Source organism: Oenanthe melanoleuca, chromosome 9, assembly GCF_029582105.1.
Source record: "Oenanthe melanoleuca isolate GR-GAL-2019-014 chromosome 9, OMel1.0, whole genome shotgun sequence".
Taxonomy (NCBI): domain Eukaryota; kingdom Metazoa; phylum Chordata; class Aves; order Passeriformes; family Muscicapidae; genus Oenanthe; species Oenanthe melanoleuca.
Window position 1 is genome coordinate 6,383,544 of NC_079343.1, and position 22,863 is coordinate 6,406,406.

The 22,863-nt window shown below is 43.5% G+C and overlaps 1 protein-coding gene across 9 annotated transcripts in view; it reads left to right on the forward strand.

Moving 5' to 3' along the window:
* DGKD (diacylglycerol kinase delta) overlaps window positions 1-22,648 on the forward strand; it is a 58,433-nt gene extending 35,785 nt beyond the window's left edge. For 7 of the 9 annotated variants that reach the window (XM_056499292.1, XM_056499290.1, XM_056499291.1 and 4 more), the window contains 21 exons: window positions 1,202-1,310; window positions 2,042-2,181; window positions 2,961-3,045; window positions 3,604-3,698; window positions 3,787-3,886; window positions 4,039-4,312; window positions 6,139-6,300; window positions 7,013-7,141; window positions 8,110-8,206; window positions 8,480-8,590; window positions 9,306-9,402; window positions 10,158-10,265; window positions 10,855-10,968; window positions 11,358-11,492; window positions 13,912-14,063; window positions 14,824-14,935; window positions 15,103-15,195; window positions 15,535-15,654; window positions 15,967-16,084; window positions 17,327-17,457; window positions 18,566-21,768. In XM_056499292.1, coding sequence (XP_056355267.1) covers window positions 1,202-1,310; window positions 2,042-2,181; window positions 2,961-3,045; window positions 3,604-3,698; window positions 3,787-3,886; window positions 4,039-4,312; window positions 6,139-6,300; window positions 7,013-7,141; window positions 8,110-8,206; window positions 8,480-8,590; window positions 9,306-9,402; window positions 10,158-10,265; window positions 10,855-10,968; window positions 11,358-11,492; window positions 13,912-14,063; window positions 14,824-14,935; window positions 15,103-15,195; window positions 15,535-15,654; window positions 15,967-16,084; window positions 17,327-17,457; window positions 18,566-18,655 — 2,572 coding nt within the window. In that variant the 3' untranslated portion in view covers window positions 18,656-21,768. Of the gene's footprint in view, window positions 1-1,201; window positions 1,311-2,041; window positions 2,182-2,960; window positions 3,046-3,603; window positions 3,699-3,786; window positions 3,887-4,038; window positions 4,313-6,138; window positions 6,301-7,012; window positions 7,142-8,109; window positions 8,207-8,479; window positions 8,591-9,305; window positions 9,403-10,157; window positions 10,266-10,854; window positions 10,969-11,357; window positions 11,493-13,911; window positions 14,064-14,823; window positions 14,936-15,102; window positions 15,196-15,534; window positions 15,655-15,966; window positions 16,085-17,326; window positions 17,458-18,565 lie in introns of all 9 variants that reach the window. The other 2 variants (XM_056499287.1, XM_056499288.1) reach the window with 2 other exon arrangements.
* The last annotated feature ends 215 nt before the right edge of the window (window positions 22,649-22,863 follow it).

Genomic DNA, 22,863 nt, shown 5'->3' on the forward strand with positions numbered 1-22,863 from the left:
AGTGATCATTGGGTTCTGCTCCCTTGAGAGCTGTTGTGGTTCTTTGCCATAGCTTATTGCAAAACACTGGCATTTTAAACTACAATGTCGTGTCAAGGGGATGTGTTTGGCTGAAAAATAATTTATAAAATGCTTGTAAAATTAGATACTTTTCTTGTTCCCCTCCCCAGCCAGAATGACTGTCATGAGGAATTTTGCTTTTAAGCAGGAATGGAAAGGAGGGAATCAGTTACTTTCTTGAGCTGTGGTGCACACTTCTAGAACAGCTGCTCTTTTATATTTGCTTAAAAAGGAAGTGATGGTACAGGGTAAAGCCTGCTTCTTGATAATTTGAATATTTTCAGCTGCTGATAGTCAGACTTGTACCATAAGATGTTGTCATTCCTGGTATTCATCTTTTGTGTATCAGCAGCACTTGATAAAATAAGGATTTTCGTGTACTACAGCAAATCCTGTTTAGGTAATAATAAGGAAAAAAGATACATACAAAGCCAAAATAAAAGCAGGAGCAGATCTCAAGAATGTTCAGCAGAAAGCACAGTTTCAAACAGGAGAGGTTGTTTTTATTATTCTGGAAAGGGTGAATGGAGAAATTCATACTGGTGAGCTGTTTGCCTGCCTGTGGGACAGACAAGGAACCAGAGCAGTGATTTATATTGCTTTCCCAGAAGGACTAAAGTTTGTGATGTTTTACATCCTCTTGCAATTGTCTCATGGCTGATTGACTGCATGAAGATCCCCCTCTTGAAGCTTTGCTTTAATTGATGTGGCCATGAGTGTGAAGGCAGTGACATCAGAGCACTGAGAACCGTGAGGAATAACTAGTGTTAGGCTGGATGCAGCAAAGCTTCAAGAAGGAGTTAATTCAATTGTTAATCAATTATCACATGCTTGTCACCTCTTCTGTAGAGACAAAAGTGCCCTGCTTTAGTAGTCAAGTATGTCTTGGGAGACATTTCTGTAGTGAATAGCTATTGTAACTTGCTTAGCTGTATTTATAATCCCTTAATTATAACTTTATTGTAATTTTAATTCATCTGTAATCTGGCAGTGACCTATATTCATTGCAAAATCAGTGCCTACTTTAAGCAACCTCCCCCCACCCCCCCCCCCATGTTTATTACCTGGATAGGAATTACAATTTCTTTCTGTAACAGCTGATTGTTTTTCCCTCTTGTTTTTTTCTTTCTCTTCTCTGTAGTTTACGCTTATTCCAGAAATTTGACACTTTCCGGATTCTAGTTTGCGGTGGGGATGGAAGTGTTGGCTGGGTTCTCTCTGAAATCGATAGCCTCAACCTTCACAAGCAGGTACATGCCCCAAGAGCTTGGTTGGATGAAGGAATGAAGTAACAACAGTATGGGCTGAAGAGGACTTTCCTTGGTCATGCAGATGTCCTTTGCCTGAGGACTGAAGCTGCTGAAAACTTACTGTAGCAGTGCTCTTGCACTAGTTTTCTGCAAGAAATTAATCAAGTAATGGATTAATTCTTTATGCCTGCCTCCAGTGTTCCTCCACAAGATCCAGCTTTTGGAGTAGCTCTGATTACTCTTGCTCTATCACCAGCAGAGATATGCTCTGAAAGGGCTGTGGTTAGAAAAGTTGGGAGTTCCACACAGGTTGTTCCCTTTAATTCTTGTGGTGTAGTATCTGAGTCTTGGAGATAGGCAGAAACTTCAATGGGGTGGAGGTATCATGCAGTGTTTTGCCTGGGAGCTGTCTGTGCTAATTTTGTGGAAACACAATGGCACCACCTGATGGCTAAATATAAACCTCTAGGAGGTTTACCATAGGGAGGTGCTCCTCGAGGTGGCAGCTGTAAAATGCTCCTCTCTCAATTCACAACCAAAAGTAGAGGAAATTTTTCTTTAATTGTATGCTTTTCTGGCTGTTTTCCCCAACCAGTTATGTTCTCCCACCCTGGGATTAGCTTTTTCGCAGTGACTGGTGTGTGAAGGAATCAGTCATGTTACTCATGGCTGTTCCTGGCTTGTGTTTCCCCATTTGAATATCACTTTTGTTTTCCTTTTCTCTAATGCAGTGCCAGCTGGGAGTGCTGCCCTTGGGAACAGGGAATGACCTTGCCCGTGTTTTAGGCTGGGGTTCTGCTTGTGATGATGACACTCAGCTCCCACAGATCCTGGAGAAGCTGGAGAGGGCCAGTACCAAAATGCTGGACAGGTGGGTAACCCATCACTAACATCATCTGTGCTTCAAGAGTTGTGTGAAGATATCCTTCCAAGTAGAACAGGGCAGTCCTGACTCTGCCAGGCTTCTGGACCTCTTAATAATGCCAGATAACATTTTGTCATTGATGATCTACTGTCACCCTCTAGCAAAAGAAAGTGGTCTGGCTTTCCATGTCTCTGCTGCAGAATAGTAACAAGTGAAATTATCTGGGTTCCAGTGTCCTCTCTTCTGTCGCAGAGTCCTCGTCAATTGAATTTATCAGCCTTTGTAGTAGTCTGAAAACAAACTTATGTTGTAATCTAAGACAGCCTTAAAGTCATGACTTTTTTTAAAAAGTAATTTCTTCTTGGTAAATCTAAACTAATTTATCTTGAGCTTGGCTTAGAAATGACAGCCAAATGCAGAAATGGATGTCAAGCCTTGGTGTTGATATCTCCTGTATATATATCTTTGTATGTTTAAAACTATCTCATGTCTTTAAAGTTGAATTTTGGCATCTCTTATGTTGAATCAAGTAATGCCAATGGAATTTTTGTGGAGAGGGAAGAAGTATAGAGATGTTCCCTGTGTTGTAGAATACTTGTTCATAATGTCATCCTTCCTTCTTCCCCAGTTTAGCCCTTCTGTATTTCCATTGCCAGTCTGTGTCTTCTTTATATCAGTGATGGCTCCCCAAAGTGCAGTGTGTTCTCCTTTGAAGTTCTAACCTGTTATGTTTGGATAACAGGGGAAACCATGTGCATTGTAGTGACAAGTATGATTTTCAACAGGTGGAGCATCATGGTGTATGAAACCAAACTCCCTCGCCAGGCCTCCACTTCCACAGTCACTGAAGATTGCAGTGAGAATTCAGAGGTACCTCTCATGAGGGGCAGGGGGCTGGAGCACCAGCCTTGGAGCACACAAGATTGGAGAGGCAGTGGCTGAGCTCCACTGGAGCAGAGCTGAGCCATGGGTGGAGCCAGAGCTGCAAAGATCCAGGGCTTTATGTCAGTGAAGTATTATGGAGGAAGGTGGAGGTTGGGTTACCAGAATCAACAACCATGATGAGGGATGAGGAGAAGATACTTGGGAATGGAACAGAAAGGAAATTACTGCCTTTTATTTGCTTCATGACATCAAGTTGTTGAAATAGTGGCATGCTGCATAGCTGTCATGAAAAACCACAGTGCTTTTAGATTTGCAGTTGATCAGAGACTCTAAGAACTTCATTGCTGGTGATTTGTAGATTCAGAATTAGTTTCTTCATCAGGTTCAGGTCTTCATTGAGTAACAGAGCCCTGGACTGTGGAACTTTCTCAGGGCAAAAAGAATCTGTAGAGAGATAGGTACTCTCAGAGGAGCCAGGATTTCACAGCATATGTTGGAATGATAGGAAGCAGCACCCAGTGGCTTCTTTCTGATTGTCAACAGGTGCAGAAGATTCTCTGCTATGAAGATTCTGTGGCTGCTCATTTGTCCAAAATTTTGACTTCTGACCAACACTCAGTGGTGATATCCTCAGCCAAGTGAGTACTTAGAAGACAACTGCTCTAAATTGCACTGTGAAAATCCTGCAACAATCCTTGCATGATTTTGTTTTCTTCCTTTGTCTAGAGTGCTTTGTGAAACAGTGAAGGATTTTGTGGCTCGAGTAGGGAAAGCCTATGAGAAGGCAACAGAAAGCTCAGAGGAGTCAGAGGTCATGGCCAGGAAGGTAACATTTAAAAAAATATTTGGGTTCCTACTTCTGAAGTGTAAAACTGCTGTTTTCAGAGAACTGGCATAGTAGCAGTTCAGTTAGCACTAAAAGAATGAGCTAGCCAGGCAACTGTTAGTTCTACTCAAATGTTGTTCTTCTTCATGTAGTGCTCTGTCCTGAAGGAGAAGCTGGACTCATTGCTGAAGACACTGAATGATGAATCTCAAGCATCTTCCTCTCTGCCCAACCCTCCTCCCACCATTGCAGAGGAGACAGAGGATGGGGATGGGTCGGGCAGTGCTGGTGACTCTTCAAGTGAGCTTTCGGTGGGCTCGGCATGCACTGCGCGGCCCCAGATATTCCGTCCTCGAGAGCAGCTCATGCTGAGAGCCAACAGCTTGAAAAAAGCCATTCGCCAGATAATAGAGCATGCAGAAAAAGGTAACCCCTCAGGAGTCCTGCTTGTCGCTTCCTACAGCCTCTTAAGATGTATACATTTCCTTTATTCTGGGGGGCAGCAGGCTTCTTTATTGAAAGCAGCTTCTTTATTTCCTGAGCTAGAGAAGCAATTCAGTAAGCCTGGCCATTTAGTTTCAGTGTCATCTCTGCCAAGCCCACCTTTTGGAAACATTGCTTGGTAAATGAGTCTGAAGTTCAAGGTGTGTTCTCTTTCAGTGGGCTAGTTTACGAAGTTCCTACCCTCTCACACTGTTAATTTGCATTTCCTGTCTGTCCCCACCCATACCACAATTGTGTCAGTGCAGCTCTTTGTGTGGCCTTGCTGTAAAACAGATCTGAAAACTCTTGGGAAGAAGGGATTTTAAGTATTTTAACTTAAATTGTTTCAATCTCTTTATAGCAGAGCCCAGCAAAACATTGCTGTGGTACAACTGCAGGAGAAGGCAGGAACCTCTTAAATGAGCTTTGTCCCTGGGAAAAACTTACAATACTGCACTTTGATGCAAGTCAATTCTGTTCTGACATTTACTTCTTAGGCAGTTGACCCTCTTCTCCACATCTTCACCCTTGTCTCTCTCCAGGCACACACCCCCAATGCTCCAAGGCATTGAAAGGCATCGGTCTCCAAGTATTAGTCACAAAGTCAGGGGTTAACTGAGGCCAAAGGAAATAGTTAACAGATTGTTACTGAAGATAAAGCATTGAAACTGCAGATATAACATCCATGCACACCCAGGTGTGCACACTGAACAGCTGTGTAGTAAGTTACAAATCATTGCAATGTTGCTTGGATTTCCAGCACTGCAGCATTGTATACAACATTTGCTGAAGGTGAATAGTGGAAGTCCAGCAAACAGCCTGCTTCTGGTGAAGTAGGAGGCCTTGACCTCACTGCTCCCTCACTTTGCTGCTGCTTACCTTAGGCTATTTGGTTTTTGTGAAGTTCTTTTGGAACCCAAGCAATTTGCTTCATCCAACCAGAAGTGTTCCTGTTTCTGCCGTGCAAGTGGGTTTGAGTTTGGATTACTTTGTGAGCAGAACTACAGGGTCAGCACATGGGAGAGGAACAAACTGAAAGAAGGGGGTGAGCTGGTAGAGCAGCTGAGGGCATTCAGAACTGTGCCCTGGCAGGGGCTGCTGGGGAGGAAAAGACCTGTTGATTGCATGCAAAGGAAGTTTTGATTTCTTTAGGCAGCATGTTCGCATTTAAATCTTACCAGCTCTCAAGCAAACTCCAGTTACATTTCAGATGTATATGTTCAGCTTTTCCAAACTGTTTTCTTCTTTCAGAATGTGCAATCTGATTCTTTCCTCTGGTTGTATTGGTTTTTACTGACTGCTATTTTCTTCCTTTTTGATTATATGTGTCTAAGTTCCCTTTTTAAGTGCTTTATATTGTTGCACCACTACAGATTAAACAAACAGGAAATTCATTAATCCTTTCATATCTGTCTGGTTAGAATTCCTGGCAACATCCAAGTACAAATGAATGGGAGCCCATCACCTCTAGCATAGTTTACATCTCAGGATGCCTGAATACCTGTGGCATTAAAAATAGACACTTCTATTTAGAGCCTCACTGCTAAAGAGCTCAGCAAAGTAAACAAGGAGGCTAAGCCAGCCTGGTTCTGAAAACTCTCCAGAGCAGAGCTGAGACAAATGATAAAGGAAAGCTTTGTGTTATTCCTGTTCTTTCCTTTAAGGAATTGGGATATTTAGAGTCCCATCCTGTTGTTATTTACATTAGTGGAAGGTATTCCTTGCTAGAAGAGCAGTGAGGCACTCACCTACTTTATCTCTCCATACAGCTGTAGATGAGCAGAATGCCCAGACCCAGGAGCAAGAGGGCTTCCTCCTCAGTCTCTCAGCCTCTGAGGAGGGTAAGGAACTGAGGAATGAGGATAAGATTTCCATGCAGTCATCACACAGCAGCAGCTACGGAGTGTCCAAAGGGAGGAGCCAGAGAAAAGGTACTGCTCTGGAGCTGCCACCATGCAGATCTTGCCTGTGGATTATAATTCTGTTCATTGTAAAAAGGAAAGGAGGTGTTATGTGTGTTATCTTCTGTGTTCTCAAATTTTTACATGATTGCTCTTTAGGCCTTGCATGTTTGTGTTTTAGCCTGTGCATTATACACCCCATTTTTTGCTACATTTCTCATGGCTGGTCCATGATCTTAGCATATGAAAACTAGGATTCAGAATTTTCTTGCACCTGAACCAGTAATCTGGATTCTCTTGGCTTTCAGTGCTTGGACAAGGACAGTCTTGAGCACTTTTCATGTCATCCTTTGCAGATGACATAGAACAGCAGCCAGTTTGCTTTAATAACTGTATTATGTGAGTAATTTGTTAGAGATCCCTGATCACTGCAGATACATTTGGAACTTCCCCTGCATATTGATTTGCAGCCAAATACCCTGTCTGTTGTGCTGCTGGCACATATCTCCATTTCTAGTATTTTTCTTGTGGCATTTTGGTACTTCCAATCTGTGAGGTTTTCCAGCAGCACATATGTGACATCTCTGTCTCTTAATGACTGGTTCTGTCAATTCTTTGTTTTCCATGGGCTCAAGTGTTTTGCTATTGAGCGATTCCTAACCTAGTCTTGCTGCTTGGCCTGTGCTGCTCTGAATCACAGCACTGTGTTTGTCAGCAGCCAAGTTTGTGTTGTGTTTTACAGCCTCCAAGTCTCCTTGCGAAAGACTGATAAACAAAGGAAGTTTGTCACTGGGCAGCTCTGCATCCCTTCCTCCCCAGACAGGAAGCCGGGACAACTTGCCAATGCTGAACACAAAAATCCTCTACCCAAGTAAGTGTAACACCCACCACTTCCCACCGAGGCAGCCAACTGGAGCATGGGTGAGTGCAGTACAGGCTGCAAGTCCCCATGTGAAAACATGAGATTGTCCTGCCAGATGCCCTTTCATGCAGGGTCAACCATGAGAGAAATCCCTTTGTGGATAACTGCAAGTGGAGGCTTGGAATGAGCTGTAGTGCTTTCCAGCTAAGACTTGGACACAGATTTTTATTAATGCCATGAGGGGGCAAAATTTAGATGCCAATTGCAAGGAGATACTTATCTTAAAGTAACCATGAGAAGGGGGAGATGATGCTGATGAGAAAGGTTTCTGAAGAATGGCAGCCATAGGTTGGGACCAGCAGTTTGCTTTATGTGAAGGCTGAAGTGACTGGAAGTGCACAGACCCAGCAGAATTCCCACCTTCCACATGGTGTGGAGCAACCTCTCCCTATCACTGTAGCAATATCTTTCCATCTCTTCACCCAAATTACTTGTTCAAATTGCTCCTTCTGGAAGCAGGTGATTTCTTTTTGCTCTGACAAACCTAGTGTTTGTAGGTTACCAGTTAATAATTTGAGAAGCAGGAGACAGTAATTCTTGAACAACTTGGATCATAGCTTCAGTCCTGCTCCTTTCTCTCTATCCACTATATCATGGATACTGCGTGTCTTACCTTGGAACAAAAAAGCTGCTGCAGAGAGTACATTCCTATTTCCCTTTTTCATGTTTCTATACAACTGTGCTGCTAGCCTTAGGCAGTACACTGTCAGGCAGAAACTCTGCAGGCAGCCCTAGAAAGCCTTCTCCTTGTCAAAAGAGCTAACCTCTGGAGTGAAAGAAAGCACAAATGCTATTTACTTTCTTCATGAATGACAGGAAAGAATGTATCAACTCTTGTTGTCTTGTCTCTGAGACTGAAGTTACCTGTTTTCTGTTATTATTAATCATGCTCTTTTCCATGGTCAATTTTGCTGCAGATATCCGTCCTGGCATGTCAGGTTCTTTGCCTGGGAGCTCTGTCATCAGCCGATTGTTGATCCATGCTGATCCCTTTAACTCTGAGCCTGAAAATCTGTGAGTATGCTCAGGAGCTTGAAGGGAGGGAGTGGGCATTTGCAAATGGACCTCAACAGAGATGGGGATTAGTTCATGGACCAAAGTAATGGACTACAACAACCTGGAGTTACATAAATGGATCCATATGCTGGATTGTACAGTTTAAGAATGGGCTTATGGAGTTACACATGCAGTGACACAGTTAGGCTTGGTGGTCTTTTCCAATCTAAATGATATGCATCAAATGGTACTGAGACTTATGAGTGGAAGTTTTTTTCTTCTGTTTGGCAGTGAATGTTACACAGAAAAGTGTGTAATGAATAATTACTTTGGAATTGGACTGGATGCAAAGATTTCTTTGGACTTCAACAACAAACGTGATGAGCATCCAGAGAAATGCAGGTGGGTTTGGTTTTAAATGGCCTTTGGATTGATGCCAAAAGTGACTGAACCACTTCATGCTTCTGTGTGATTCTGAAGCTGATTGTGTACAATGTACTGAACAGCTGTATTGTCTACATAATGCTCCTTCAAGCTTGAAATCATGATGGAAGATATAAGTTATTGATTTATTGTGCTATAAGGTATTTAAGTTGCTACACTGGTGCAGATTTAGCACTTTGGTTCTATTTATATCATCTCACTCACAGATTTTTCTCTTGGGCTTGCTATTTAACTATGAGAGAACCATGTCTCATTCTACATGCGGCAGAGACTGGTTTTGATGTTGATCCTGACTCAATACAAACCACTGGTTTGGTCTTTTAAATAGCTGAGCAACTGCAGGATGCTTTTTGTAGCCTGGGATTGGCTACATTTGCTGTATATGAGCTAATACAGCCAATGTCCTGGTGTATGAGGTGGACAAGTTCTGTGCCAGGGCAGTCTGTGTATGTTTCTGGTAGTGTCTGTTACTCGTGCTTGATTCCTACCTGACGTTTATTTAAAGGGCAGTATTTTCTTAGCACAGTGACCACTTGCAGCAATTGACCCTTTTGGAAGCAGAGCACCTTTGTGGTTTAGGATGTAGCAGGTACCATGTGTGAAGTTTTTATTCCTTCTTAGTAAAAGGGTAAATGTCTGTGCTGACTTTTTCTCTTTTCGTTTGTCCCCTTAGAAGTCGTACTAAGAACATGATGTGGTATGGAGTATTGGGGACCAAGGAGCTGCTGCACAGAACATATAAAAACCTGGAGCAGAAGGTCTTGCTGGAGGTGAGGAATTAGTATGTTCTTCTGCTCCTAAGACTGGGATGCCTAATTCCATCTCCTTCAGGCACTGTGATTTTTGGCGTGGTGATTTCACTTGATGACAATTGCCTGCCTGAAACAATGTACTTGGCTATATGTCCCCCTGAGCTAACTAAAAGTGGCTTTTCCTGGTTCTAGAGCATAACTTGTATTCTCAGTCCATAAGGAAAGAAGTATCATCCTGCTGGAAAGTATTTGCTGTTTCTAGCGCAGTGTTCAGCATGGATAAGATTGTTATGTTCCACGTAGTATCTCACGTGAGCACATCATTTTATATGGTGGGTGCAGTGGAAAGCTCTGAATTTAACTGTGCTACAATGTTCATCCAACTGGAAAATAAATATTTTTGTATAGATCATATAGAGCATAAACAGGTAGCTTGCAGCAGAAGACCTTCTCACATGGATGTTTCAGAGTTTTATTCTGCCTTCTTAAGAAAAAAATCAAGAGCTCTGACAAGTCTTTTGGGTGTGCCATGTTCCTGTTAGAGGAAAAGAAGCAGGAGTATCTCTCTAAAATCCATGTCTGCAGAAGATGTGTGGCTGTGAGGCTTGAATGGATACTTTCTACACTTCTAGGCCCAGAATGACCAGGAATAAACCTGAATTAATGTATTACTAAGATGGTGCTGGCTGTTTTCTGTCCACAGAGCATGTGCTCTGGCAGAAGGGTCTCTCTCCTGCTGGGCTGAGAGTAGTGTTGCCTTCATTTCTGTGCAGTGCGATGGGAGACCTATCCCTCTGCCTAGTCTCCAGGGGATTGCTGTACTCAACATTCCCAGCTATGCAGGAGGCACCAACTTCTGGGGGGGAACCAAGGAAGATGATGTGAGTATTCTCTAAGACCATACAGGAAATGTTTCTACTTACTGTTGCTTTTGAGGTCCCAGCCTCTGAAAATGGTACCTGGAAGAAGAGGGCAGGGGGCCTGTCTGCATGCACTTTCTGTTGGATGTGGCTGAGATACTGAAATCCAACCTTGAGCAGCTTTTATACCCAGGCAGTTTGTAATGATTCAGAAAAACACATCACCAGAACATTTGGACCTGCAGGAAGCTCTTTAGGTTGACCTTGTCCCCACAGGGAAGTAAAGAGAAGTAAGGCCCCTTGACTGCAAAGGCAGCTAGAGTCACTCAGAAATATTGTATTTTTTGGAAATGGAGTTCCTACTCCTAAAAGAAAAATTGTCTTGTGGCCTACAGCCTTCATATCTACATTATACTTTAGCCATTGGAAGCCTCCTTTTTCTCCCTCCTAGCTCATTCCAGATTTTCACCTTCTAGCCTTGTTGTTAATTTTATACAGATTAAAGAGTACAATTGAAAGCCAGCCCCAGGCTGGCACCAATAAGGGGTAAAGGAAACCTCTCCAACAGAGCTGTGCCTCAGCTGAATTCTTTCTCCCTTGTGTGTGGCAGACATTTACAGCCCCTTCCTTTGATGACAAGATTTTGGAGGTGGTGGCCGTGTTTGGTAGCATGCAGATGGCAGTGTCACGTGTGATAAACCTACAGCATCACCGGATTGCACAGGTACAGCTGCTTTTGTGAGTTTTTCCTGCCTGCCCCCTCTCCAAGCTGGTGACTTTGTAAAGCCCTTCTTTCTGCTCTCTCTGGTCCATGGAAAGAGCATCCACCAGGGCTGGAAACGGACATGCTCAAGGGCAATTTGAGTATGGAATTGTTTGCTAGCATTCATTGTAGTAGGAGTTAGACAAACAACTCAAATACAGATTACTCCAAAGACAAAGCAGGTGTACCCCACTGTTCAAGGGTGGGGTGTGTCCTGCTGCCCAGATATGTGTGCCTCAATTAGCACCAAAGCTACAGCACCTGGGGAGAGGCTTTGGCAAGACAGAGATGGCTTATGCTTTTGGAAAATCAATATTTTAGAGCTTTTTTGACCCAGTGACTCCTTGCAGTGCCGGACAGTAAAGATAGCAATCCTTGGAGAAGAGGGTGTTCCTGTGCAAGTGGATGGAGAAGCCTGGATCCAGCCTCCAGGTTACATTTGGATTGTTCATAAGAACAGGGCACAGACCCTCACTCGAGATAGGGTAAGAGCATCCTGAATTCCCTGTGCAATACACACATGTTTTGGTGTCACATATTTCTGGAGAGCATGGCAAGGACCACATGTGAACATTCTTTGTGAATGCAAGAAGCATATTTTATTACACACCGTAGACCTTTGGGAAATAACGTGATTAAACTTGCATTCACCACTTGGGAGATGGCATAAATAAGGTTTATGTAAGCTAATTTTACTTCCTTTTCTAGGTGCCTTGTGACAGTGTTTCTTAACATGCTTGCATGCTGTTTTTTCCACAGGATGCCTGCCTCACCAAGTGCTGTGGATTGTTCTAGATTCAGACGGTCAATGTTTTAATTTCCCATTATTGTTCAGTATGTGGCTTGTACCTCATTGACCATGTAAAACAGTGTCTTATGCCTTGTTCAGAAGGACATGTGTGAGGTCTCATCTCATAATTTTCAAATATATCTGATGAGTACCAGCAGATAAGGAAGCCTCCTTGCTCTTTTGCTGTATGATTGAGCAGTGGTCAGACAAAGGAAAGGATAAAGACCCTGCTGTGGCACAGACAGACTTTGAGTCCTCCCAACTCTGTGACTGTCCATGCATAAACAGTTCAGTTGATAGCAGCTCTTCATACTTTTCAGCATAACACCCCTTTAGCCAGCTACCAGAGCAAATCAAAGTCCTCTGCAAAGGACTTACCTGCTGAATAATAAGGAGTAAAACAAAGGGAAAAAGGGAAAGCAGCCTGATACAGGCCTGAGGCACATTACCTGGCAGGGACTTACAAATATGACAGTATAAAAAGAAAGCAAAGGTGGGCATAGAAAGCCCCTGTCATAGTGTAGAACAGGACACTGGAGACCTCTTATCTGGGAGAGCAGTGGGTGTAGATCATAGAACCACAGAATGGTTTGGGTTGAAAGGGACTTTAAGGGTCATCTAGTCCAACCCCCCGGCCTGGGGAGGGATACCTTTTGCCGCACCAGGTTGCTTAAAGCCCCATCCAGCCTGTAGTCTAAATGTTGCCAGAGATGGGGCATCCACCGCTTCTCTGGGCAACCTGTGCCAGTATTTCATGCCCTTCATCACATAAAATCCTTCCTTGTATCTAGCTGAATCTATCCTCTTTTGAGTTCAAAGAGTGTCCTGTCAGCTCTGATGTGAATGTTGTGGAGAGGAGACAGGAATAGTGCACACAGTCTTTTGTGAAGGGTAAGAGAGCATCTGAAGCATCACACTGACACTTGGAGAGAGAGTGACTGAAGGAGATAGCACAGAGAGCAAGAGAGAACAGGATTGCTGCTGTAAAGGTAAAGGGAGGGAAAAAAGGAGAGGCAACCTATGTGTGGGCATGGTGGGAAAGGTGGCATGATGCACAAGAGATAGAGATGATAAAGTAGTCCCCTATGAGTGGGGTATGTGTTGGGCCATCAGAAGCCATAGCTATGATTGTGCCAGCCCATTCCTAATTGCCTACAACTTAGTTTTGCAGTCATGGAATTGCTTCTGAGGAAGAAGTTCCAGTTTTGCAGTTGCATACTCAACTTTTTTTCAACTTATCCCTGTTTTTCCTGCTGTTCTTTTAAAAGTAATTGCATGATCCTTCTTTCACAGGGCAAACCTCTGCTATTCAGTTAAGTGGGATCCTCCCTTCATGCATGTGACCCTGTACCTTTGGTAACATTTTTCAAATGTGATTTGGGATGTATAGTTGCCTAAACTGAAGATGGAAAAACTCAAATTCCCTTATTTGGCCTCTTTTGGACCACTGAAGTGTTATCAGTAAGAGTGAGATCAGCAGGTAGCTTGCACTGAGCTGGCAGAGCATGGTTTTCCACTATCAAGGGCAGTAGGGGAAGGGAGTGCTTTACCAGAGGTCTCCATAGTTTTCATTTTCACCATATTCAATATTGATCCTTCTACACTGGATCTGGTTTGCTTCTTCCCACACCACTAGCTGCTGCCCACAGGAATATCAATAAGGTTGTGAATGGGACAGGTCCTAGCTCTGAGTTCAGCTGCTTGGCCCACCAGTTCCTAGGGAAGCTTACTTCCAGATAAGGAGGAGCCTTGGACATTTTTAATTTCAAGCTCTGAAGTGTCACAGTAATACTGAAGTGTAAAGGTGATACAATTGCTCAAAGAAAAGGCTACCACCAGCAGGGAATTGTTGGATTTTGTTAGTCTGGCTCTCAGAACTACCCAGTAATTTTGACTAAAACTATGCTTAAGCAGAAATTCAGCCAAGGCTGGCATGTAGTATGGAAACTTCATCCCAGCCAGCTAGTTAGCAAAGTTATAAGCAACTTAAATACTGGACCCTGCAGTGAAAAGTGCCTGCACCAGATCCACATGTTTTACAGGCATAGGCACAGTCACTGGGTTTTTAAAGGAGCTTTACAAGGTACCTTATAGTTTGCTTGCTGTGTTTTCAGGCATTTGAGAGCACCCTGAAGTCTTGGGAGGATAAACAGAAGTGTGAGTTGTCACGACCCTCCTCTTTCTCTCTGCAACCAGAGATTATGTCTGAAGAAGAATCCACCCAAATCATCCAGTTTGGTCAAGCTGCAGGTGCTCTGATCCACAGGTGTGACTTAATTTGCTTTTGGTGAATAGAGCCTCCTTTAGGGCCTGAAGTTACTGTCTTGATTCCTGTGTCTGGAGATGTTCTTGTTCAGTCTTACCTGCTGCACTCCTGGTCCATGTCACTGGGAGTAGCATCATTCATTGTTCAGTGTCCCAGCTAAACAAGGACTGAGGCTACATAAGCTTTCTTAGGCCGTTTTGAACAAAAAAAATGTTAACTTTTGTGAGCAAACATGGATCCTTTAATCCTGAAAGAACCTGTTACCTTTGAATACAGTGTAGTTTTTTAAGAAAAGAAACAAAAGCCTGTCAAGGAGCTCAGATGACAACCTGGGTTCTTGTAACCCTGATGCCCAGCAGAAATTTTTCTACAATGCCCATGAATGTATGCTTACCTGCTTATCCTTTAGTCAGGCATTCCTTTGGGCTTCTGACAGAAAATTCCTAGAGTCGTTAGAGAAGGTTGCTGTAAGTGCAGCTGCCTTTCACATCACTCTGGTCATACTAAAATGTTTGGGTTGTATTTCAAACATCACAGTTTGTGTGCAGAATTGAACATGTTGTGCCTGCAAGAGCTGCATTTCCTTGCCTTTGCATGCTCAGTGTGGCAGGAGAACTGCCCTGCTTTGCCAGAGGCTGTGCCCTGCTTTGATTCCAGCTCAGCTTGTCACTTGGGAGGGTGTTAAAATGGGATACCCAGTCAGCAGGAGAGATCTCCTGCTTTGAGCATATGCTGATGCAATCTGTTACTCTCTCTTTAGCATTCGGGAAATAGCTCAATCCTATCAGGACATGGAACAGGAGCTTGCCCATGCTGTCAATGCCAGCTCCAAGTCTATGGACAAAGTCTACGCTAAATCCAAGTCTACAGAGGTACTGCTACGACTCACTTGGAATCTCCCATTTTGTCCTTGCTCCAGAGCTCTTGGTTTTCATTCTGACTGACCAAAAGTAGGCCTTGCTAGTCTAAGACTTTTCTTTTGACTGCTTAGACCTCTGTACTCCCAAGCTTAACTTGTGCATGAATTGCTTCCCTCCAGGGTCTGAACTGCAGCCTTGTTGTAGAGATGGTGAATAATGTCAAAGCCCTGCACAATGAGACAGAGCTGCTGCTGGCAGGCAAGATGGCACTGGTAAGAAGCACAAAGCAGAAGGAAAAAGCAGTCTCTCACTTCCTCCCCTCTCCTCCTGTTGCCTTGGCCTAGCATTTTGCTGATCTTGGACTCTGTAAGTCTGTTTAGATGTTATCATCCAGTAATCATTTTCTACAGAAAATTTTGCTGCATGAGTGTGCTATGGAGCTTGGACCTCAGAAACTATAAGAATTGTTAACTTGGTCTGGGCAGAGTACCTATTCCGCACTTAATTTCAAAATGAGGAACTGCTTTGTTAACTAGGAATTTCAAGGCAAGGGCCTGGCTGTGTGTTCTACCATGAGGCTTTTAACTGCCTTCCTTCTATTCCTGATCCAGCAATTAGATCCTCCACAAAAGGAGCAGCTCCAGGCAGCCCTGGCAGACATGGACCTCCAGCTGAGGAAACTGGCAGACATCCCTTGGCTGTGGCAGCTTATGGAACCCTGTGATGAGGAGGTGAGGAGGACAATTTTTCCCTAGCCATTCTCTTTTCCCTAGTTGGCTCTGTGTTTGGCCTCCTGTTACTATATGACTGATGTGAGAAAAAATTATTAAGAAAGAAACTTGACTCCCTATGGCTAAAGAAAGTAATTTCTTGCTAAGATCCCTTGCCTAGCATGGGATCAACTTTCTCTGCTTCTTTTTCTGTCTTGATCAGAATAAGTTTAGGATTTTTCTTCCTCTCTTACAAGATTATGGAGCTCAGCTGACGGTGATTGTTGCTCAGTTTATGACTGTGTGCTTGATTTTCCCTTTCTGTTCTTGCAGAACCAGATGCTGGATTATTCTAAACGCAGCCGCAGTGGCAAATTCCGCCTGGTGACCAAGTTTAAAAAGGAGAAGAACAACAAAAATAAGGAGACTCACAGTAGCATGGGATTGCCGGGTACCAAGTCTGCTCGTTCATTGTGTCTTTTTGTCACATCAGTGTGGTCACACCACTACCTGTTCTTGGTCTGTTTCCTCACACATCCTCTCCTGTTTCACCTGCATCTACCTTTTCTTGCAGGTCTAGTCAGTCTTTTTCATGTGGCAAAATGGCTTATTGCTCCCTTCTGAGTCAAGGTCCCCCTGTACCATGCAAACATTCCTGAGCAGGAACAGGAGGTACCCTCTGAAGAATTCTCCTCTACAGTGTACAGATTTTCAGGGATATTTCAGAGGGTGCTTAGGGAAGTGAATTTGAGGATTTTGGCATTTTAAGTATAAAAATGACTGCGGGGCCCAAGTCCACGTAACTCCAGTCTTTTTACTGCTTGTTCTCTGTGATACAGTAAATGATATTTTTCTCGTTGATTCACCTTCAGGCTTTAATCAAGCTTTGTGTTCTAATTGGCTGGGGATCAGCATCACCACAGGTGCTCCCTGATCTTTAATCAGTATTGGTCAGTAGATAAAAACTGGCCATGAATCAACAAATGGCCATTCAAGACACTTTCTCTCTAAATTGGTCTAGTTGATTTTTGGTTTATGCTCTCCTTATGAAGGCTTTTTTCCAAAATTCAGAAGTATGACCTGTTCTGTTGGCTCTTGGGTCCTGTCCTCTGCCATGGAGTTGTGGGTACAAATTCCTGTCTGACATGCTGGTGTTCATTCACTGCCTCCCAAAACTGGGAAATTTTATTATTCTCTTATTTAGAGACTGTGCAAGAAGGTGGAAGTCTAAACTCTTCCTCTCTCTCTCAGACTTGGAGGAGAGAGGTTGCCATTTTGTTTACTGAGCACAAATGGTTGTACATAATAATGTGCAAACTAATCTGTGCTGTGATTCTCCATTATATGTTTTATGAATCTGTTGTTTTGTACGCAGAATTTACACAATGAATTTACTCTTCTTAAACGTGGGGGTGAACTTGAAAAAATTATCCCTATCAAAAGATATCCCATCAAAACATACACTTCCTCCTGGCTGTACTGCAGCAGGCCTCTTCTTAAGAGAAGATCTCTTACCTTTTTTTGCCCTATCTCCTTCACTCAAGATTGAAGATTGTGCTGCCCTCCCCTTAGTTAGAGGCTGTAGTCCTGCTTGTCCTCCTCCTCTGCCATTGAGTACTGTGGTGTCCTCATCTCTCCCTGTCTCCGGGGATTCTGGGTACTCAATGCACTCCTGCTTTTCCGTCTCTAACAGTTCACCTCTGGGGAACGGAGGAGGTTGCGGCGTGGCTTGAGCACCTCAGTCTTTGTGAGTATAAGGATATCTTCATCCGGCATGACGTCCGGGGCTCTGAGCTCCTGCACCTTGAACGGAGGGACCTCAAGGTACTTTCACGGTCGGCTCATGAGAAATAGCCAGCTGCATCTGCATGACCTCCTGTGCTGAATGTGCTTGGAAGTGGTCTGCCTGCTGTTCATTCCAGGTGCCTTGGCAAGATGAACAGGCTGACTACAGCCTAGTTTTATTTTCTCACCATTTTGGGTCACCTGGTTTTTAATAGCAAGGAGGTAGAAGAGCTGGTTGAGGGGCCAACTGTCCAGTTCTTACACAGCTTCCTGGAGATGTGATACAGTCCAGCACAGATTAGATTGCCAATAGTGTTCTTGAGAGTCTCTGATTTTGATGATGGAAGTTTTTCTCAGCTGCTCTACCATCTTTGCAGAAGGTGCTGTAATTGGGAAGATTTGGTTCTTACCATGCAGTAACTGGACAAATAGACCATCACACTTCTTTGTTACAAGAAAAAGTGATTGAGCACTTTGATGAGGCTTATGGATGGTGAGAATCCATTTTAAGAGGGCTTAGCAACCACATTGCACAACTTCTCATCTCCTCACCAGGAGACATTGTTTCTACTGAGAGAAACTGAAAGTGGTGGTTCTTTGCATGTACAAGAGACTTGTGTCATCATTGCATAGAGCAGGAAAACACTGGGTTTTTTTAAGCAGTGTGTGGCATTTGTTCGATGCCCCTTGAATCTATATTTATCATTTTTACCATCTTCCCATGGTGAGGTTTGCTGTAATCTGTGTAGTTGACCCCTCTGCATGTCATCCCCCTGTGTTTATTGCATGGTACCCAGCTATCAAATGTGACTGGTTAGATCTTCCTGCATGTTTTGGTTACTAGCTTAGGTACTTGACATCTGTGTGCTCTTTCTGTTCTCACAGCCTTTGACAGCCAAAGTAATTTGTGTGTCTGGCTAACAGTCTCCAGGTGTTCCTCTGCATTGCTCTGTGCCTGCTCTGCGTTCCTTAGTAGCTTTTTGACATGTGGTTTGAGGCTCTGTATAAAACCCTAAGGTTTGGAATTTTTCTGGTTGTTTTCCTCCTCTCCTTGTAACTGGCTGACTAGTTTGTAATTGTTGCTTGGCCACCAAAAGGAGTTTCCCTCTGCCTTTCTCTGAAAGTAAGGTTTTCTTTTTTCTTCCAGGACCTGGGTGTGACCAAAGTGGGTCACATGAAGAGGATATTGCACGGGATCAAGGAGCTGAGCCGGAGTACTCCTGCCAGCGAGGCTTAGCTTCTGTTTTCACAGCCTGTGTCTACCATTCTCCCTAACTGCACAGCAGTCACCTCACAAAGCAGATGTGCTCACAACTATCTCTGCTAAACAGCCAAATTTTAGCTGTTCAGAGCTCATATCAACCAAGCATGGTGCTACATTTTTCCTGTGGGGTATGGCTGCATCCAGTGGAGAGGTGCTTCCTCTGCAGTTGGCAGAACCTCCTGGAGAGAACTCACTCGCTGTTCGAAGAGCCATGTCCTGTGTCGTGAGAAGTTCTGATTCCAGGGACAGTCCAGGATTCTTGAGAACTGCAACACAGATACCTTTACTGGATAACTTCATCACAGTAGAATCATTCAGGGCAAAAGATGTATTGGCCAGTCTTAGTTCAGAAGTATCTGACAGTCTTTTCAGACACAAAACTTTCCTGCTCATCTGTGTCACACCTGTATTTAGCATATTTAAGTGGGACAAAACCTCTCCTTGCTTCTTACTAATCCCTTTTGAATGCATCTGTGGTTGTGTGCAATTTGCATCTGAAATTCAAAGCCAGTGCAGACGTCTTCCAATGAATATCCAGTGATTCTCATTCACTCACCCTCTTGCAACAGAGTATGTGCTTCAGAGTTTGCACCAGCTAGCAGGGTCTTCTTCTGGTCCTGCTCTCCTCTTCCAGCCAGGGGTAACGGTACAGCCTTTAGGTTTTCACAAAAAATGTGGTGCTGAGTCATCACAGACAATAGTTCAGAAATTCCTGGAAGTAAGAAAAGAAAAATCTGGAGAGCCAAATGGTTAGAGGAGATTAGCTCTGACATTCCTTCATCTCTGGGAGAACAGATAAAAGGGAATGGAAAGCTAATGAACTGTTTAGGCTGCACAAGAAGGGAGATATAGGACAACTTGCTCCATCTTGGGGGAGGGAGCAGCATGACTTGCAATGGCCAGGTGTAGCTTCCTCCCTGTTTAGTGCCACTTCTGTGGCCACAAACATGAGGGCGGTTTCTTTACTTCAGCTTGCAGTGTAGAAAACTATTTCTGTCACAAAATATGTGATTTAAGTCTAGTATCTTTTCACTTGTCTTGGTATCAGTGGCTTTTCCACCTTCCTTCTCTTTCTTGCTGCTTTGCTCCTTCACTCCAGGGTGATACAAAAGATTAGAGTAGCTCAGTTTTCCTGGGCTGTACCCCTAAGAGATTGCTTATGCCGTCAAACATTGGGGCTCCTGTAAGAATGCTGAGATAAGGAGGATTGTTACCGAGAAAACAAGCATCATAACAAAAACTGGAATATTTTGATAAATTGCTTTTGGTATCAGCAACAGTGGAGCATGGACAAATTAGTGCCTCTGAATTAGAGTTTCTAGATGGCTGACTCCAGTTGGGTGGCTATTAAAGCCCAAGACCAGTATGCATAGTTGCATCACCATCTTTATCACTGCAAAGGGAATTTGGCAACAGTCAGTGCTGTAAAATGTGAGACAGCAGAAATTTTTAATTACTTTTGTCATTCTCTGTGTATTTTTTTTAAATCATTACAGAATGGCACCTGTCTGATAATGACTGCAGACAGAAAAGCCCACGTACACAGTGGCATAAAAGATAATTTGCTGATGACATAATTCTTCCTTTTTTCACTTACAAGGATTTTTATCAAATTGATATCACTTCTGTAGTCTAATAACAACCAATTGAGTTAGTTGATGTAGAGATTTGTCAGCTTCATAAAGGCTCAGGGCTGATTTTGTTTCAGGTGGGCAAACTCCATTGAATTCCTTAGCATTTCACCATTTCACATATAACCACATATTCACCCATGTGTCTCCTCTCAACCTGGTGAGTGACAGGTTTTGCTCATGAGAAGGTAAAAGAAGACTAAACATACTTTATCCAGCTACAAACCCATGTGGCATAAATACTGTGGGACCTGAACAGGAAATATGTCCATCCTTGCCCTGAATGTATTTCTCCTATGTGTATGTTGGCAATTGCTTCCATAGCTGTATTTTTTATTTATCAGTACAGACCCCCTCTGACTATATTGAATTCCTGAGGTATCAGGTAAGCAAGAATTGCAAGCATACTATATTGCCCCACTTGCTTGTTGCGGCACAGAGCAGTGTTTGGATGAAAATGAGGAGAAACGTCTTTTGGAGAGCCCCAGGATACAGCCATCCTCAGTGGTGGTGTGCAGTGACCTCACAGGGTGTGCATGCCACTGTCTATCCCAGAACTGTGCGTGGCTGGGACATCCATGTGCCTTCCCAGGAGAGTGCAGCAGGGGGCTGAAGCAGGTGATAACTCTGGAGAAGAGGTGAGATCTGTGTTTGTTTCTATATGTTCCTAGTGAAGGAGCTGTTCTGTGAACTTTCCCCAGGCAGCCTTATGGTTAGAGATGTATAAACAGTAAGTGCTTGCCTTGCATAATCCTTGAGGTATTAAGTTCTTGCTTCCATAGAAACAGCTCCTCTTTCCTCTTCCTGCCTAGAGCAACAGAGGAATCCAAAGAGTTTTTACATTCAGGTGTATTCCTTAATTCATGCCATATATATCAAGACCTGATGGCCATTAGCCATTTGCATGAGTTATGAGGCATGCACAGACCCATCTTCATTTCTTCTGCTTTTATGATCTGTGTGTCAATGCCTTCAGATCCTTTCTGTGCACATGCACATTTATCAGAGGGTTGACAGCCACTATATTCCTGCCTGTTACTTATCAGAGGCAGGGAGGGAGTTCTGCCTTCTTTTTAGAGCTAGAAAACAGGATCTGTGTTTAACCTGAGTGCCTTTGAATATTTATTAAGGTATAGATCTAAAAAACCCCGAAGTGTTGTAGTTTTGTTTGTCTCACCAGGAAAAGTGCAGATTTCTGTTGGCAAGTTTTTTGTGAATAGATGAAGACAATTTGTGTTGAACATTAGTGAGCCTATCTGCAAAGTAGGGAGCCAAGTAAAAGTCCTGGCTACATTATTCTGAGTTTCTCTTCTGATATCTGATAATTTTTTGTGGGAGAGAAACTCGGGAAAGGCAACTAGTAAAAAAAATATGTGCTGCTTTGCCAAAAAGAGACTGTCTAGCAGTCTCAAGAGCACCAGCCTGAGAGAAGCTAGAACTGCATGTATCACACAGGTATTTAGACCCTGAAGAAAAGCAACTCCTGTGAAAGCTATGTGGCACCTTCTCCCTCACCCCTGGCAGTTGCTGCAGTGAGCTGGGCACAGGGTTTCTTCTCCTTGGAAGAGGCTTCAGTCTGTTCTCTGACATTCTGGCACCATCCTGGATATTTAATGGCAGATTCCAGGGAATGATGGTTGGGGCTGAGATCGCATGCAGTGGAGACTGGAGAGAAATTTGGCTGTTGTCAGTGCCCTGGGCTGCCCTCGAGAGGGCTGGTACAGCCTCTCTGTTGTAGCTTATGGGATGTCAGCAGGGGCCAGCACAGTGGCCAAGGGGAGTTGTGCCACTGGGTACCTGGAGGTGCTGGCCTGGTACCTGGGAGCCTCCAGCTCTGCCAAGGCCTTCAGTGCCAGTGCTACGACTGCTTCTGCACCCAAATCGTATGGAATGCTTTGTTTGTTGTTTTACTGTTATTTAAAAATGTGCATAATAGCGATGTGATTTATAAAACAGACTGTTTACAAGACATATTTTGCATCTTAAGATGTGTGTACTGTAAAAAAAAGGAAAGGATGAAAAATGATGTTTTTCCACAACTGTCAGCAGTGACTGCATGTCTGTATCATTGTCCACCAACTGTTGTTCCTCAGGGGTCACCCCACCATTCCTGTAATCCTGTCAAAAGCATCGGGAAGCAAGTGAATCCCTGTATAGTCTTGGGAAGAAGGTTTTGTGCCTTAAGAATGGGACCTGCTTTCCTCCTATTTATTTTGTTAATTTATACAGTGATTACCATGGAAATGTCTCTTGGGGTTTTTTTTTTTTGTACATAGTTTACTTGTTGTAAATATGTTTTTCTTGTATATAAAGTAAACATGTTTCTGAGCTTCCAGTAAGGATTCTCTGTTACTGATTTCAGTACTGTGAGAGGGCTGCTGTGCCCATTGGGGGGGAACCAGCTAATAAAAACCTGTGCTGTGATTAAATGGTTTTATCCTGGCGTGCATCAGAAGTTCAGAGCTGTTCCTTAGAGAGGAGTGAAATGGTAAATGTGTTGTTGACTAATTTTGTAGCATTTTTTGTGTTGGTTTAGTTGGCATGGAGTAG